The sequence below is a fragment of the Tympanuchus pallidicinctus genome, unplaced genomic scaffold (assembly GCF_026119805.1).
Source record: "Tympanuchus pallidicinctus isolate F22 unplaced genomic scaffold, pur_lepc_1.0 scaffold15, whole genome shotgun sequence".
Taxonomy (NCBI): domain Eukaryota; kingdom Metazoa; phylum Chordata; class Aves; order Galliformes; family Phasianidae; genus Tympanuchus; species Tympanuchus pallidicinctus.
Window position 1 is genome coordinate 22,915,171 of NW_026294669.1, and position 18,395 is coordinate 22,933,565.

At 39.9% G+C, this 18,395-nt stretch overlaps 1 protein-coding gene across 2 annotated transcripts in view; it reads right to left on the reverse strand.

The window, feature by feature from the left end:
• Window positions 1-15,698, reverse strand: part of CERKL (ceramide kinase like) — a 48,996-nt gene extending 33,298 nt beyond the window's left edge. Inside the window, exon 1 of one of the 2 annotated variants that reach the window (XM_052675536.1) lies at window positions 15,455-15,698. In XM_052675536.1, the coding sequence (XP_052531496.1) occupies window positions 15,455-15,665 (211 nt within the window). In that variant the 5' untranslated portion in view covers window positions 15,666-15,698. Of the gene's footprint in view, window positions 1-14,353; window positions 14,655-15,454 lie in introns of those variants that run through there. The other variant, XM_052675537.1, reaches the window with a different exon arrangement.
• Between the last annotated feature and the right edge of the window lie 2,697 nt (window positions 15,699-18,395).

Here is an 18,395-nt window from a genome sequence, read left to right on the forward strand (position 1 = left end):
ATATTATTTTCATAAGGAACTAGCATAGTCTAATCAAATGTGTTTCAGTCTCTACCTGTAAGAGTCCCTCCATGCTATTACAGTGCAATCAGTTTAATATGAAACACTCCAAGCAGAGGCCAGAATCCCAACCTCCTTTTCTTGACTCAAAGTTTTACTGGTTACTTGCTTTTTCTGGCCTTTCATCCTCCCCTCTTCTCTCTCTCTCTCCACATTCCAAATTTCTCTTTTCACAAGATTGACAAATGGTTGATTCCAATCCCTATTTCTCCACCACATCTTTTTAAACACTAATTTTTTTTTAATTATTTATTTTTATTTTTAAACACCCTCATCAAGCCTAGTGGAATTTCCTGCATTGTCACAGCTACTATAGGAGTTGTTTTTTCAGGAGACATCATTGGTATCCTGTACTGGAAGCACACTCAAGGACCCAAAATGTAGGTAACTTTCATTATGCCTTTAATAGAACAGCAATAAGCAAATATCTAATAAAACAAACAAAATAATGTGAAACTGCCTAACTCTAGTTTAGCCAAGACAAGAGTCAAAATACAAAGTTTGAAAGTAGCAGAGGGAACACAGAGACTAAATCAAACAACGGTTTAATTAATCTCAGCCCATAAGGCCAGAGTTCAGTTCAGCTCAGAGGAGCCTTTGCTGGATCTGTCTTCCTTTTAGAGATGAGCCAGGCCTGGGAACACTCTCTCTAAGCCTTATCAGGCCTACAAAGAATGTAGCAACCCGGGTTGAATTAAAGCTCTTCACAGAAAACCCTCATGGAAGAAGAGTTTCTCCAACAGAGAACTTGAAGGAGATGAAAAATAACCCCAAAGGAGAAGATCTGCTAGGTTGGCCAAAAAGAAGGAAGGCAGAGAGAGATCCCAAACCTAATGCATTTCAGAGGAAGTATGAATGTCTTTGCTTTTTTAATAGTTACATTTTCTCATTAACATCACATTAAGAAAAAGGTCACTGAAAATAAATTTAGTACAGAAAGCTCAAATATGGCTCAAGTACGGCTCAAATACTGCCTAATTTCATCATGTGATTGGAAAAACAGCCACTTTTTTTTTTTCTTTTTTTTTTTTTTTTTTTACAAAGTGCCTGAACCTTCAGGAGCTTTTCTGTAAAAAGGAGTTATGGCAAACATCCATGCAACAACAGTGGAACAAACATTGGCTGTTTTCACCCTTTTGTAAAGCCTTGGCAGACACAGCCACAGACCAACAGCACCACTATCATATGAAGGAATTAGTTTAAAAAGTGTGACCTGTGAAATAAAAGAGTGGGATCTAACAATGATGTGATTTGATACAATGGGTTAGCAGAGTTGAAAAGTACTAGAGAAACCTCTACGAGGAAACAGGAGCTCCATTTTGCACTCCTTTGAAGAATCTCACACACACCAGTTTGTACCTACTGATTTATGTCACAATCAAGACAACTGACTCTGTCATTTCAGGAAGTAATGGGGAAAAATAAAAATTGCCTCTTACATCCACATGACATCACCACCAAGTCTGATCAATTACAAGTTAATAATCAGTTCTACTTGGACTCTTATCACCAAGGATTTACTTCAGTCTCAAATACAGATTTACAGAACATCAAATACTGATAAATATCAGTGTCCTGTGTTCAGGAATACCAACATGCCTCAAACATTTGAATTTTGGTTTTTTTTCTGGAAAGATTTTCAAAGCCAACATTTTCCTCTCAGAGAAAAAAAAAAAAAAAAAAGAATTGACACATTCCATTCTAAAGAGAGCAGCTATCTTCCATAAGCTGCTGGTATTTCATGCATATTGACATTCACGCATTGAGGTATTGAAGCACAGCTATCAGCTACTAGTTAAACTTCATCCATGAACTTCTCATCGACTAACAGTTACCTGTTTGGTTTCAAACTCATCTCTCCTATGTTTCTAGGAGCTTTCGTCATAAACTCAGCCAACGTTTGTGCCTGCCTGACCTTCCCATGCTTGCCCAAGGGTAGGACATGGCAGCAGCACCACTAGAATCCTCTGACAAGAACAAAAGCTTTCCCTCACCACCAGTACATTTCAGCTCACTTGCCACACAGGAATAGGAAGAATGTAAGACTACACCACTTTGCCTGCAGAGATGAATGAATCCCATTTTGTTCGTGTACACCACACTAAATAGACTTAAAAGAAAAACAGGAAAAAAGAAAATTTTATTAGATTATCTTTATAATAAACATCTTCCCTTGCTTTTAATGAAACTGTTCATATTTCTCTAGCAAACTTTGCAAAATATTTTTGGCGTATTAAAAATATATATTTTATACAACATGGCATGAATGTAACAACAAATAATTGCTTAGAACACATTGTAACATTTAAGCTATAGTCAGCTATCCAGTCTACAATTGAGACTTTCACACAAAGAAAAAAGCTGCTAGAGTATTGCATTGTGAAAGCTTTCTGGTATTACTTTCATAGTTAGTATAGGGAATTGGTTACACTTACAGTGATGCATAATCCTGTGACTGAGAAAATTATGTTCTCAGACTTTCATCAATTCTGTTTGTGGCTTAACTCTATGGCAAAGCTCTCACGAAAGATTTGATACCAATATGATGTGACACAAGTGAACCAAACCTTAATTTCACTCACAGTAAGAAATCACAGGATTAAGTAACACTGTGCAGTCTTTCAGAAAAGTTTATTGCTTCCAGATGGATGCAAGTTTCCTTTCAGCTCTGATTGTATCTTCTGTACACAGGGTGCCAATTTTGCTATAAATATAGACAAAATGCAGTTATAAAGATAAATTATTAAAATATTGACATAAACAGGCTTACACAATACCACCCCTTTCCACAAAGTAAGGACACACACATTAAAGTTAGTACTTATCACAAATGTTCAATATTAAAACATGTATGCCCATTTCAGAAATTACAGTCCATATCTGAACAAGCACAAATTTACAAGGTATCCATAAAATGACTTCTAATTTAAACTGCTTGCTCTTTGCCCCATGTTGTGTAGTGCCATGTGTTTCTCTGCATGGTGCACGCAACCAAGATGTCCACCTGTGCCCATGTATCTGTGCTGCAAGCTAAGTATATGCTTATTCCATTTAGCAGCAAAACTGTTGAATATACTGCAGTACACTTCTGTTGAAATTAAAACTGTAAATAACAAATTCATTTAAGGTAATTAGATTTCAAACTACATCAAAAGATATTGAAAAATAGATCAACGGCTCTGCAGCAAAATTATTTAATAAAAATAATTGTGGAGAATATCTGATCAGCACATATAATGCTACATTCAAAAATAATATGAAAGTTACTTTGTTACTTTTAATTCTCTCCAAGACTAAAGCTTCACATCTTTGCAAGTACTAATAGCCTCCAAAAAAAAAAAAAAAAGAAAAAAGAAAAAAAAAAGGGACTCTTAGTGCTTTATTTTCTTTGTTTTTAAGCAGATTCCCTGATAGCTCCATTTGCTCCTCCTAACACCAGTATTGTAACTGTAGCAACATACCACGTTTATATATTAATTCCTTATTGCCATCACTGAAGGCAACTGGTAGCTAAGCATGTGAGCTTAGAGACATTTCCATGGTCTTCTGAAGATACTTGGGGAGACAAGTAACAATCACACAAAGAATCACAGACACAGCTGGGACAATGAAGAAAAATGAAAAATACCAAGAAGTACCAGGATCAAAGAAAAAAGGCTACTGATCAACGTGTCAAAATACCCAACTTCAGATGAGATTTCACTGTTACAGAGATGCACCTCAGATGACAAAAATACTCCTTACACTTCTGAATTTTTTGTTCTACCAAAACGTTAAACAATAGCAGTACATCAACTGCTCACAAATCTAAAGGGATCATCATTGTGAGAGTCAAATGCAGACCCTGGCAATTTTACTCATAGCATACATATCCCACCAGACTCATATTCAGGGTAGTCATACAGCAGCTAACAAATGCAACTTCAAACTGGATTCAGCAGCAGCAGCTTAAGTTATTTTCACATTGCTTCAGAAATCAGTCAACTGGCTACCTCCATCATTAAAGCTATTCTACAGCCTTTGCAACAGCCTGAGATTAAGACAATTCAAGTAACCATATTTTTTACAAGATCTTATGCTATGTATCACAATGAACGTATCTCACATCTGTCCTCTTTTCAAAGCCAAGTGAAGGGTATCTTAGAGTCATTAAAACTCTTTCTACAGAAAGCCATCAAAACTGTTTCAAAACTCATTAAGCAGGTTCAGCCTAAGAAGCATACCAAGGGAAGAACAACACGTCTATAGTTGGAAACATTAACACTGAACAACAAATCAGAGAAAAAATGATCCAGAAAAATTTTAAACATCACTTATCTCCATCTTTTACAATTGACCAAGTGGTCATTAATAAAGACAGAAAAAAACTTTGCAGTCCAAAATGGTCGACACAGAACAAAAGTCTACATAATAGACACAAGTACCTTGCAAATGGAAGGCTAGGCAAACACTGAAGTTCAATTTCTACCAAGAAAACTTGCCTAGCAGTGCAAATACAGGTAAAGTTACAGGCTAGTAATGTTACATAAAATGGCATTTAAGTATAAATTAGTTGCTTTCTGGTACATAAGACCAGCAACATCAGCTCAGACCAAGAGTCCATCTGTCCCAGTATCCTGTGTCAAACCACAGCCATAAGCAGATGCTAAGAGAAGAAAAGGAATAAAGCAAGCATTTATTCTATTTTCCCCTAATGCTTTTCCACAGCCCACCTGTCTTCAGTTGGGATAGACTGAACTGACTGGTGTCTCGGTATGTAACAGCCCTCAAATGAGGCCTTCAGTCTCCATATGAATCCACAAAATCTTTTAGCATAAATAATATCCCTGCAATAGGTTTCACAGTTCTGTTACCATTGTATCCTTTTGTTTTGAGCCTGATCCTTCTTATTGGGTACACCTTACTTATGTTTAAAGATAGAAAGCTACGGCCATCTGTTCCTTCCTTGCCCCATCACAATCATCTCTCTTTCAGATTATAGAGTAATAATCCTTAACATAACAATCTTTACAACTGTTTAAGTGATAGATGACATTTTCCACTGAATAAATTTAGGATTGCACACACTAAGAATGGCCTAGTGACAGCTCCTGATCTTGATCCCAAGCTGATGACATTCAAAGACCAACACATTATACCACAGTTAATTGTATTGACTCTTGGTTCTCTGTCACGTCTGTAAAACAGGCATATCTCTGAAATTGCACTGTAGGACAGAATCAACACCTAAATGCTTTTCCATTTCTACTTTAACAGTCCCCAAACATACAAATTCGATGCCTCTTCTTTTCTATGTTTATCCCATACTAATTTTTCCCTCTTCTATCCTGTTTCCCTACCACGTTGTTGATACCAAAGCCATTATGATGTTTTCAAGCAGCCTTCATTCCACTTAATAGAAAACAAACAGTAGAAGTAAAATCAACCAACCAACCAAAAAAAAAAACAGAAACATTTTTAAAGACAAGTTTCTTTCTACTGCAGGTTTCATTAGTCTGCCCTACACACAAACTAATACTGTTCATCTGTTAGACTTGCAAATGTAACGAGCAGTATCTGCTTTAAGCAAGATAAACCAGCGTAAATGTATAAATCATCCTCAACTCGGAATTGATTTTCTGTGTATATGTTCCACAAGCATTCTTACAAAGCACATAAGACCTAAGGACAAAACTTCAAAAGCACCACCTGCTTGTTTCCAAATGCAAGAGCAAATAAATGTATTTTTGTTTCATTTTTATTTGTACTGCAGTAAAACAAATCAAAAACCAAACAAACAGAAGAAAGAGAAAAAACAATACAAATTTATCAGGTACTCTTTACCTTTGTTTATTAATATTTTCTAGAACATTCGTAGTTGTTAGTCTTCCTCCATCACAGAAGATCTACGAACAAAAAAAGGAGCTGGAGATCTTCCCAGCCTTGTTTAAGGAGCATGTCACGGAAAACTGATGATCAATCATTACATTCCATGTGAAATACTCATAACCCTTCTATTTCATCTAACAAAAATAATATCAAGTTAAAAACAGACATCTATTTTAAATATTTTCCTGATTATCATAATATGTCACACATTTGGGCTTACCCTGGAACATACTAACAACAGAAATTGTTGCACAGTGCAACGAATCTGTTCAAAGTTTGAAGTCCACGTGAGTGACCATTGTCTTCAGCCATCTATCTGTCAGAGCTGTGATAAGACTGATTCCTGTCTGTGTGGTGCAACCAGGGAGAGGTGATTAGACAAGACAGAACAGGCTCTGAGGAAGCCCAGTCCCACTCAGCCCTGGCTGCTCGTGGCACCGCTCAGCAGGCTGGGACATCCCAGCAGGCCCAGTGACAGCACTGGGCCAGAGAGAGGACCCAGGCAGGAGCCATCTATAAAACACTCAACAGCTAACCAAGCAAATTTGCTTTTTGCACATAAAACAACAGGCAATTAACTGGAATTTTTTCCTATTTACTTTTAGTAATTTACAAGAACTGTCAGCTGAGTTAAATGAAATTAGCTTTTCCTTAAAAGCCATTTTCCTACATTACTTTGAGAATGTTTCACTTATTCCATTTATGCTATACTAAACAATACAGAAAAATATAAATGCAAGGACAATTTTTGAACATCTTTCAAATCAGGGGTTTTAATGCAGTAATGAACTTTTATTTAATTGGAATTTAGCCTTTCCAATTCAGTATCTGCAAAAGAGCACTGTATTTAGTCATCAGTATTTACCACTGTTACCCTTTGCACGATCATTTGTATGTGAAATCTTGTTTTTCCAAGACTGCCTGCACCATGTAAAGATCTGTTTCCAGGATACGTATAATTGTGCAGCACATAACATCTGTTGCTTTGCATTTTCAGAGCTTTGCAAAGCATACTTTCCTACACTCACTTGAGTGTATGAACTGACAGAAGAGATATATGGTCACAGTGCAAACAAACTGACAGCTACGGCAACTATTCTGTGCTGAAAAGCATCTCAGTAACTCCCATCTTGCACAGCCTGAGTAGGCAAAAGCCAGGAAAATCAGTTTAGTACTGAATTTTGCCCACAAACTGACCACTTGCTTAGAATTGCTACACACAGGGAAGTAGCAGACAAGTTAGATGAGAGAATTGCATGGTAACCCAAGTTACTGTGCTCCTTTAGTCAGATTTAGTACCTCCTGACCTCTACAAAGAAATGAGAGGTCATGCCGAGGAAGATGCACCAGACAGATCTCACACATAAGAAGTGTTTTCCAGCAGATCCCTTTACAGAAAGGCTACCACACAGACTAGATCATAAGAAAATTCTGACCTACCATTTTCTAAATACCTTTTCTCTCCTCCCCAACCTTTTTTTTGTTTGTTTGTTTGGTTGGTTAAAAAACAAAAACATATTTCTCTGTGTCTGGTAAAACTGGCAGACCCTTCTAACATAGGAAAATCAAATGATGGACCTGGAAAGCAATCTTCAATACTTCTACATTATCTTGGTATCATTTGATCTATTATGGCCTTTGAGTACCAATTCTACCAAGAGTGGAAAGAAAGAAAAAAAAAAAAAAAAAAAAAAAAAAAGAAACAACTTAAAATATTCTACAAACTCCGGTTTGCAACTGTGTTGCAAAACTTCCAGATTAAGAATGGCTTGATGTATATTCTTGGTTTTGCAACTGAAGGGCTTGATCTCTAATGCTCATAATACAGCATTCAGTGTTTGGCATTCACAGTACACCCTACACTGAAAGATTTGTCAACATTCAGCTTGAATAACAAGCAGAAAACATAAGAAAAAAAATACAAGCACCTACCCATGAAAAAATAAAATAAGGATTTTCTTCAGTCTTAAAAAGAAGCATACCAGGAAAGTCTGGGGTGGGAATCAAAACAGACACCCACTCTCAATCTCCAAATAAACATTCAGAAACACTCCCACATATAAGCAGGATAAAGACAGAATTGCAGATCTGCACTTCTGACAAATGTGGTCCTCTCCAAGCACCACACTCATTCCCAGAAGATAAACCTAGCCAACACTGTCCTATACCATTCATGACCACTCCCAAAAACTAAACAACGGGGAATTTGGACACTGTGTGAAACACAGCTTATCGATTCTTCTCTAAATAAGAACAAGAACTACTGGCAATTCTAGCATCACAAGATGTCCAGGTCAGTAGAGAACTTGTTTCTTTACCACGCTTAGGTCTCTTGGGTTTTGTTGATCACCCCACAAGGACATACAGTAGGAAAACAGCCATTTTAAGAAGTTACGCGTTCTTATCAGTAGGAGCAAGGCATTTTTATTCTACACACTTTGAAAGTAGGAAAACACAATAGGCTTTTAGTTTCAAGCAAAAAAAGATACAACTGCGTTTTAAATACATTTAACTTTTTTCCTCTAGAAGCTTTGTCATTAAAGAATATGAAGTAAATTACTTTCAGCTTCATAATCACCTTCAGGATTAATACACTGCTGGATGAAAAGGTATGGGATGACATTTCATGTCAATACACAAAGCAGAAAGAAATAAGAAGCACAGTTATTCTTTCAAAATACTGTCTCACGTGTTTAAACATGCACTTAAGGTTTTAAACCATGAAAAGTATTACGTGAAAGCAAATACTATCTCAATACAAATATACGTCATATGTTGGATGCAAAATAATCTTCCACTTTTCCAAATAACACAAGCTCAGCACGCTGGTTTTTGCTGCAGAGGGCCACAGTCAGACAGTTTGATAAGAAAAGCTGAAGTCCCACAAAAACATTTTCTGTTCTCCAACAGAGAGCACAAATTGAAATCACCAGTACTTTCAACTCTTTATTATAGTCTACATAAAACTCAGCTCCCCAGCTATTTCCACGCGTGAAAGCTCATTACACAGCATGGCTACTCACCCAAGAGGAAGAACTTCCAACAGCCTAACAAACCCTTTTGGTTGCATCTACATGGTCATGACTTCACTGCCAGCTGCAGTGGCACGCCATAGCTTGCAACATCACGCAGACAGCTCACTTGCAGACATGATCCTTAACTGGAACCACGGTCCAGAGGATAAGCTGTGCTTCATTCAACGGGAAAAGGATTCCTAAAGCACAAGAGAGGAGTTCTAAAACCACTTCCCTGGTGAAATAGTTTGAGAGACACTGTCCTAAACTGACCAACTGACCAAACTTATTTCAAGCCAACAGTAAATTTTGATAATAATAATAACAATAATAATGAAATGGTATTTTAAACAGTTGATCTGTCAACTTTACAGTTACGTGCAACTCTATAACATGTCAGAATATATTGAAATCCAATTAACTCAAAAACCAGACAGTTAATGACTGTGATACAGAAATCAATTCAGAAAAAGATCTTAGTATAATGCAATCCTATAGGAGGCTCAGTAGTAAATGATGAGAAGGTCGAATTTTGAAAGGAAACAGCAGATACCACCACAAAACTAGCAGATGTTCCTAAAGGATCATCTGTACAAAAACACAAGCATATGTGAGAGAAATCCAACACTATCGTGAAATCAGTTGCTGTCTAACATAATAGCCGTTCCTTATGGCAATATGGTACTACATGTATCAGATATTCAACACATTATGGCTTTTTATCTGCGCATACTGTTACAACAGAAGTCATAAGAACTAAGACCACTGATTTCCTTGGAAGGCAAACATAAACTCCATGATCTACTAGTATTAAGGTACACAGACAAGTCAATTCTTTAGGTTTGTGTTCTCAGGTATTCAGTCACTTAGGCTTCTTCATTCATGGTCTGAGAAGGATACAAATATTTTTAGAGTACTACCTGCATTGACATAAAAATTTACCTCTAAGAACAGTGCTTAATACAATTGGATACAACTAAATGAAACAGCAAAGAAAAAGAGGCACTTTGTATCCCATACCAATTTGTGCATTTTTGGTGTAAAATCAACAACCACTGCTCATTACCTGCTATTCTTGTTAAATACATGTAACAAATATGTATATGTAGCAAATAAATGCAATTAAATATATATATAGTATAAAAAAAGTCTACAATGAACGGAAAATTGTTTTCCTAAGTTTTATATATTTTGACTCCAACAAGGGCAGACAACAGACTTCTTTCTATTTCTGTTTTGTCACTGTAAAATGCAGACAGAAATGTCTTCATCTTTCTTGTCAAAATACGAAATAAGAGAATGCAACAGAGCATCACATTCTGAGTTCCAGCCCATCTGTCACCACAAGCAGTCACAACCCCCGGGGCCAGGTGCCACGGATTTACGGCAGCACAAGACCTCACCAGGCAGCAGGATCCCCAGCGCTGCCCCACGCAGGTGCAGCCCCACCTTGCACACACCGGGGAGAGAAACAGCTGTAGGCAAAGCAGCCTTGGGGCCCAAGTGGACACGCTGTTTAAAAATAAAATAAAATAAAATGAATGAATGAGAAAGAAAAAGTTTAAGGCATCTTTTCCAAAGTTCCGTAGCTTCTTGTAGCTTACAGAGCACTGCTTCTAAATGTAAGGGACTGAAATAGCAGCCACAACCACAGTTCAAACTTGAGTGCCTTTATCAGAGATAACTGATAACAAGAGAGTGCGCGTCACGTGAAAACCAAGATGTGCCAGCAACACCTGACAACGGAAATGATGTAAAGGAGTGTAGCAGAAGGATACAAACTGGGGGACGATATGGTAAAACAACAACCATTAAAAGATTACAGCAGCACCTAGAATATGAACAAGGCAGACAAAACAGTGCTTCTCAAAGGCTGAAGCACAAGGCAATTCTGAAACTGGGGTATGAGAAAATACATTTGGTGGCATACTATTCTCAATAGTTCTAAAAGAACTGTAATTACCACTGAAGAAGGGATGCTTGTACACACTAGTGCAATACGGTATCAAAGATTGGTAAATATATGAACTTCATTTTTTTCAACACGTACTTTTAAATTCTTTCCATCATGGGCTGCAGCCACTGCCCTTCAATGGCCAGGCAGGCAGGGCCAATGGAGAAAGCCAAACTCTGCCTTACCTCCAGAAAGTGTATGGCAAAGCAGCATTATTGCTTAGCACAACAGGAGAGTGAAAACATTAACCTCACCACCTTTAGGGAAGTCTAAAACTTGCCATTCTGTTGCCTACAAGAACTTTAAGGTAACAAAGCACACAGTATCAAAATCAAATACTTTTAGATTAGAACGTAAACACTATGAAGAAGAGTTATTTGTGTAACAGATAGCTGCAGAATTCTATTATTTCAAATTCAAGTTACACTGGAGTGCAAGTCGCCAACGTATGTTTTAACACACATGTAAGCTCACACACATGAAGATACTTTGCAAGACTTCACATAGAAAGCTATTTCCTGGGCAAGGATTTTACTACCCTCTCTCTCTTTTCGAATATAGAGAAATAAAATACATTAAAAAGCCACTGCTGGATGCTGTGTGCGTGTTGATCCCTTTCGACAGATGCGAGGAGGTGCACAAACACATGAATAAGAGAAAAACACAAAAAAACTTCATGCAATGGAAAGAGTTCTGCACACAGCTAGCTATGAACTCTCCCACACCGACCTGCCACTGAAAGGAAAAAGACACACAGAATCAAGACGTGATGTCTACAAGTCCCCTGAAATAAATTCTCTTTAAAATAAATTCATTTATTTTATTCTTTTTTTTTTTTCCCCAAAAAATTGTAAATTAACAAATTCCTTCACAATTTCATGCAGCATTCACCCAAGAGATGTGGACTTCTCAGAAAAAGAAAAAAACAATTAATCTCTTACACATTTAGAAACCACGGGATCACTTAAGACTGTATGATTTCTTCCTTCAATTCACATCTTAGAGTCATATATTCATACAGTTCATATACAGCATTTGCACTTGTATTGTTTTTATATCTCTTCCTCAGAAGTACTTTTCCTATTTGGACAATACATAAAACACTTGGAGAAATTACGTTCTCCCCACATCAGACACGGAATCAAAAGCTCCCCAATGTGACCCAAAGCTCACTTCAGTGCTTCACAGCCAGTTCCCACTTCCATTATTCCTCACTGACCAACAGACTGACAGATGTCTTACTTTAGAGATCCCAAACAGACTATTGGTATCCATTTCACCCACATCTGTTCCTAAATAGCCTTGGCAGCAGGCCACCCTCCACTCGGAATTAATTTTAAGTCCTTTATTGCTGATTCTTTCCCTGTTTCAATACATCAGTGATTTTTTCCTTATTGCTGCACTTAGGTAGAACATTTATAATTCCAGATTTTAATGAACAACAAGATGATACTATACATACTTAGCCTACACACTGATCTTTTTTTACTTCACTATAAAAGCATACTGTCAATAATATGCTAACCTCAATATTACTCCACAGCACTTTCTTGCCAGTCAATTAATTTAGAATATTTTGTTCTACTATTTATATTTTAAAAACAAGGTTTTATCCGACAGGTTTATTACTCAAATACTCAGCCCATGCTTACCTGCTGTCAGTCTGAAAGAATGAGTTCATACACTCTTCAATCAAGTGCACTAAACACACAGCAAACTACATTTACAAAAAGGTTTTCACAATTAGCAAAACCCTCTGGGTTTCTCATGCCAGTAAATACAGAGTCTGTGCTGGGTTTGTTCTAGTTCTTATCTGATAGAAATCTGCTGAAAAACTGAAATTTTCAGTTTGTAAATTCTGTGGCAATCTTCAAAAAGATGCTGAAGGCTGTAAGGAAATATCAGTCAAAGACAAACAATTCAACCCAAACAACCCATGTTTTATTGGAAGAACAAAGTAAAGGAGGATGAATTGAAATTATATAAACAGAAACTGTTCTAAAATACAAATAATTCCCACATCCACCACTGCTAATCCCCCGTATTTTGCTAGCTCTTAAACTTCAGTCACACACAAAAAAAATATTTCATTCTGAGCATCTCTTCTGGAAGGATTCTCCATCATTCAGTTATGTTTATTATTTTCTGAGAACTCCTAAAAATCACATAACATTCACATCTGCATTTCAGACAACCTTCTCTTGTGTGGCATTTTAAGCAGCATCCAGAAGGAGAAGCTCTTACAGTCTGGTGCTAGATTGTTAATGTAGAAAGGGAAGACAATTTCAGTGAATGTTACAGCAAAGGAAAGCCATATGGAAAGAAACTGGAGTAAAAACTAGTAATTAGTGACTGTGAACTGTGCTTTCATCACATCACCAGACACATTCTTAAAGCAAGCAACCTGACCCGTGTCAGGGCAGCAGGTTGCACAGGCTGAGCTCAGCATCCTGAGCTCAAATTGCAGCCTTGGGGCAGGGGGCTGAGCCCCACTTTGCTCTGCCTGCCTGACTCCAGCCTCAGACCCACGCTCATTTGCATCGTTCTTGTCCAAAGCTCTGTTAGTGCAGAGGGTACAGGAAACTCACAGCAGACCATCACTTGGTAAGACAAAACCCCTCTGGAGACAGACGCTGCAGAAGGTAAAGGAGGAATAGAGCTTGGTAACCACACACTGACCAAGAGCTCCACAGAAACAGTTCAGTGGTGCAGAACTCTGCTTACATTAGGGTGTAGGTGACTGAGCCCAGCCAGAGCAGAGACTGTGTATTAGGGACAGAGCCAAGGCTGAGCAATGTGCCTGACAACAAGAGCTACAGAGCTGCAGGTTACAAGCAAGGACATCAGCAAGGCAGGAGCAATTTGGGGAACTACTGAGGGAGGACGGGAAAAGAGGAATTAGTGACTACCTGTACCCTTTGGATATGTCTGCCACAAAAAGACTTTTTCCTAAAAGAGGAAGAGTTAGTACACGCAGGACCAAGCAAGAGACACTTAGCATCAGGCTCAGGCCACCTAACAAAGTGAGTTTCCTTGTTTGAGTCAGCATTAAATGACATTATGAAGCTTTTGGTTTGGAGAAAATATGCTTAAACAAAATCCCAGGGAAAAAAAAGCATTCTGAACAAGCTGTTCAGATAGTCCTCAACCATCTCCTATGCCTGTTCACAGCTTGGCCCAAGTACTCACTGCTTTTGCACTGTACAAGATAACCACAAGAAGCTCCTGCAGCCCCAGTGCACATCCCACCACCAGTATCCCTATGGGACGGAAGAGAGTCTGAGAGAACAAGCATCCAAATTACAAATCCTTATTTGACCTCTGCAATTACAGAAGTAAAGCCATCCTGACCTCCAGTGCCCAAGCTGAAAGGAAAATCAGAACAGCCTTTCTCTGTATCCATCCCTGCAAGAACAGCAAGCCCAGAACAAAAACCCTCAGCTCTCACGCTGCTCACCTGCCTACACCAGCAGGCACACGCAGAGCCAGCCCAAAAGAAGGCATCACAGGGATACTGCTGAGTACTCTTCAGGTAGACCACTGAGTTCCCATCACAGCATGACCAAAAGGGACTCAGGAACAACCTGACAGTTTTCCTTTCAAGATGTTTTCATTCTCAAAGAAAGCCCATGACAGTGCTGGAACTGACTTTAAATACAGTGCACTTTAATACCTTGCACACAGAACTAAATAATTCATAACTGATGCTTCAGACCACATACACAGAGACCTACAGATAACCCCAGCCAGGGAGGAGGAGTAGCCTCAGTGCTGCATTACCGAGACTCCCACCCCAGCTGTGTAAAGCAGGGCCATGCTAACACCTGCACAGGTGTCACCAGAACTGCTGCTCTGCTGAACAGCAGGTATTGAAGTGTGAGCATAATGCTGCCATGAGCCAGCACACCATGCTGGTTTGGCTGGAGCAGCTCTGATGTCCCTGCAAGGTTACATCGAGCAGAGCACAACTTCAGCTTCAGGCTGAGAGTGCGTTCCTCTGCAGCAAGTTCCTTCCAAAGCAATACCACAACGAACACGGTGTGTGCGCCTAGACAGGCCACCTGTGCTGTAATAGCACCCAGCTGCATGATCAGAGAACCGCAGCTCTGGAGAACAGCCCTGACACGTCCTTCCCTTAGCACCACGAGGTCACCTCAGCTCACAGGCACTTGGAAGAGTGCACGTGACGTTCTGAAAGTGAGCTTAAGCTCCCCGAGTTTTTAGGAGGAAAAGAAAAAAAAAAGATTACTTGGATAAATTAGAGGAGCATGCCTTTTCTGCATGATTTTTCACTTGACTCCATAGGCAGCGCATCTCGCAGCACGCTGCTGCATGGAAGAGCGGTGGGCTGGCCCCACCCACCAGCACAGCCCGAGCAGGTCCCACTGCCTTACAACACACCTCAGAGCTCGCGCTTTCTGCATGCAGTACGGCCCCTTCCGAAGGAGCAGCTCGGCACGCAGCCCCTCGTAGCGCCGCCAGCAGCCGCTCCGCTCGCCACGAGCGGCAGCCCGATGCCGGGACCCCACCTCCCTGCCCGCAGCCCGGCCCGTCCCACCTGCGGGGCTCTCGGGCACGATGGGACTCCAGCGCAGCCGTCGGGCGCTCAGAACCACGTCGCAGCTCCTCTTGCCGATCTCGAAGATGCCCCTGAGGAGCGGCTCCTCCTCTCCCGCCGGGGGTACGGCCGCCAGCGGGGCCACTCTGCGCCGCCGCTCCTCGGGCCGGTCCCGGCTGCGCGGGAGGAAGGGGCCCGCGGCGCCCGGCATGGCGGCACCGCCGCCCCTCAGCGCTCCCACCGCGTCCCGGCGGCTGCCAGGGCAGCGCCCGCTCCGCCTCGCGGGCGGGGCCGCGGCCGCCGAGGGAGGGAGATTGGGCGGGAGAACGGAAGCGCGCGCGGCTCGCGCGGGGCGCTTAGGCGCGCTGCTTGCGCTCTTGGAGAGGCCCGCTGAGGGCGGTCGCATCAGCGCTCCTGAGGCGGCCCCAGTCTGGCAGGTGCTGCTGAGCCTGCAAGCGCTTAACGCGAAGGAAAACGGCGAGGGCTTTTTTAGTTCTGAGTTGTATAACTTCGTGCTGCCTTATTAACGCACGGATACCATTAAACGAGCAGGTCAGTAATCTTGTTACCAAGACATAGGGCTAGAGATGTAATGCTATGTAGCAGAAAGAAATAAAGCAGTAAAAAAAAAAAAAAAAAACAACACTGCCCTTTTTGAGTGACGTAAGCTGCAGTTCTTCAGATTGTGTGTCAGAATATCCAAGTCTCTGTGTGCTTGGGTCTTTAGAAGAGAGTTGCTGGCAGAAATAGGCCAACTTCTCTGCAATCAAATGGGCTGGAAGTCTGTGAGGTAACTCATGAGTTTGTGACTGTAAAGCTGCCTTCCTTAGTAGCTCCATAAACACCTGTATCAAAGACAGATTACACAGCCAAAAGGAACATTTAAAGACATTCAATCTCAGTACAAGGTCATCTTGATAGTTATGTATTCCTGTTATGTTGAATATGCTCTGAATATTTGCCAAGTGCACAACCTGTAAGTGCTGTTGAATTAGATGTTGATTTAGCTTTAATTGAGAAGCAGCTCTGGCAAATCTGCCCTTCTGAGCCACGATCACATGAAGCTCCAGGTTGCTTAAAGCCGTTAGCATCAATCGTCTTATTCTGACTATGTGTCAGTATTTTTGTCCCTTAGATCTCCTCTGTTGGAATGTAAACACCTTGATTACAGAGTAATCAAATAAGATGCAAATAATTTGAAATATGTACAGAATACAAAAGTTGCATGCAAAATATATCTTCTCATCTAAAGATAACCGTGAGAAGGCAGGAAAAGTTACAAGCTTAAAAAGAAAAATCTTGTCCATTTACCTTTCTGATACAGCAGTAGATTGAACAATTAAACTTTATCTAGTTTTGGACATCAGAGCTTTTGAACATGTTTTCATTCATTTGGTTCTAAAGGAAAGGTAAATCTTTAATAAGAGAACAATTTAAAATTAATTATTTAATCTCTTGAGACAGTATATTCTTTATAATCCCCTACTATCATATACTAGACTATCCCATCCACATATCTATGTATTTTCACTAGATTATTCCTCACAAGATTAAGAAAAGGATGTGTTAACAACTTCCATAGAAATGTAAAATATTTTTAGTGAAAGACTGCTACACTTCCCTGACTCGCAATATTCTTCCATTAATGTCATTGAGAGTTCCAATACTCCATGTAATGATAATAAAAGACTATTAAATTGGTAAGATATTAGTTGCTAGTAGATTAAAACAAAATAGTAGAATTAAGGGAGTTGCATGTTTCATCTATGGTTTTCATCTCTGTCTAGAAGTCTATGCATTCTTTGTATGCAACCAAAATCCCCTATCACCACAGTCCATTAAGTTTGAGGCAGACTTTCCCCTGGGAAGAAGAAATACTATTTGATGCAAGTCTACTTAGTTTTGTTTGTTTTGGTGCTTTTTGTTGTTGCTGTTTTTTATATGTATATATACCACAAGTTTTCAGATGGTTACTTTGAATTGGGAAAAAATGCCAAAGAATCATAGTCCAGCCTGATTTTTTTTAACTATCTTGTATATTGCAAGCCATACTTTCATATTTAGAGCTTCCTTGTCATTTCTTTTAAGAAGGTCTCTGTGTATTGATAATCCCATTAAAGGGCATCTAGAAGGACAGTGTTGTGTTACCCTTTATAAGTATTTGAACATCTTTGGAATATAAGTATTTAGTGTTTTCTGCACAGGGTAATTTGAATTTAATGTACATCCTTTGGATCCAGGGAGAAGAACCTTGTGCACCAGACCACAAGTACACCTTGTTCTTCAGCAGTGCTGTATAAGACATACCTGTTGTGTGTATTTTTTTCCCCACTGATAATTACAGGCAAGATATGTATTTTTATAATACAGCAGGTATAACATACCATAGAGCTGAATTCACAAAAGTGTTTCATTCAGTATTTTAGTTTGAAAACAAGTTTACTCTATTTTACCTTAGAGCCTGTAGAGCTGCCTCGGGAAGTGTCTTATTACTATTCATTTTTGTGATGAAGGCTCTTGTAAGAGCAGTAAAGGGCAAAAGGAGGAGAGCCCTGCATGAAGGGAAAACATGCCACTGTCAGGGCAACAGCCAGTTCCCCCCCTGAGAGGACTCTAGGTGAGCACAGCAGGTCCCTCCCAGACCACATATGGTACCTGGTGAAGCAGTCCAGGGCAGGTGCCAGCATCAGCCAGGAGACTTAGCCACCAGGAAACCTGCAGCAAAAAAAAACAGGGCTGAGGCTACACCACTGGTCTAGCTCCTCTCCTGTCAGAGTTGCAGCTATTAGAACCAGCATCTCACAGCTTCTCTGGAGTAGGGAAAGAAGGACTCAAGGCTGAGCTTAAATAGAGCTCTGGGCCCTTGGTTGGGCCCAGGTTGCAGGTGGGGCTGGTCTGGGCTATTAATGCTCCTCAGTGCCCTTAGCACTCTGGCAGCCAG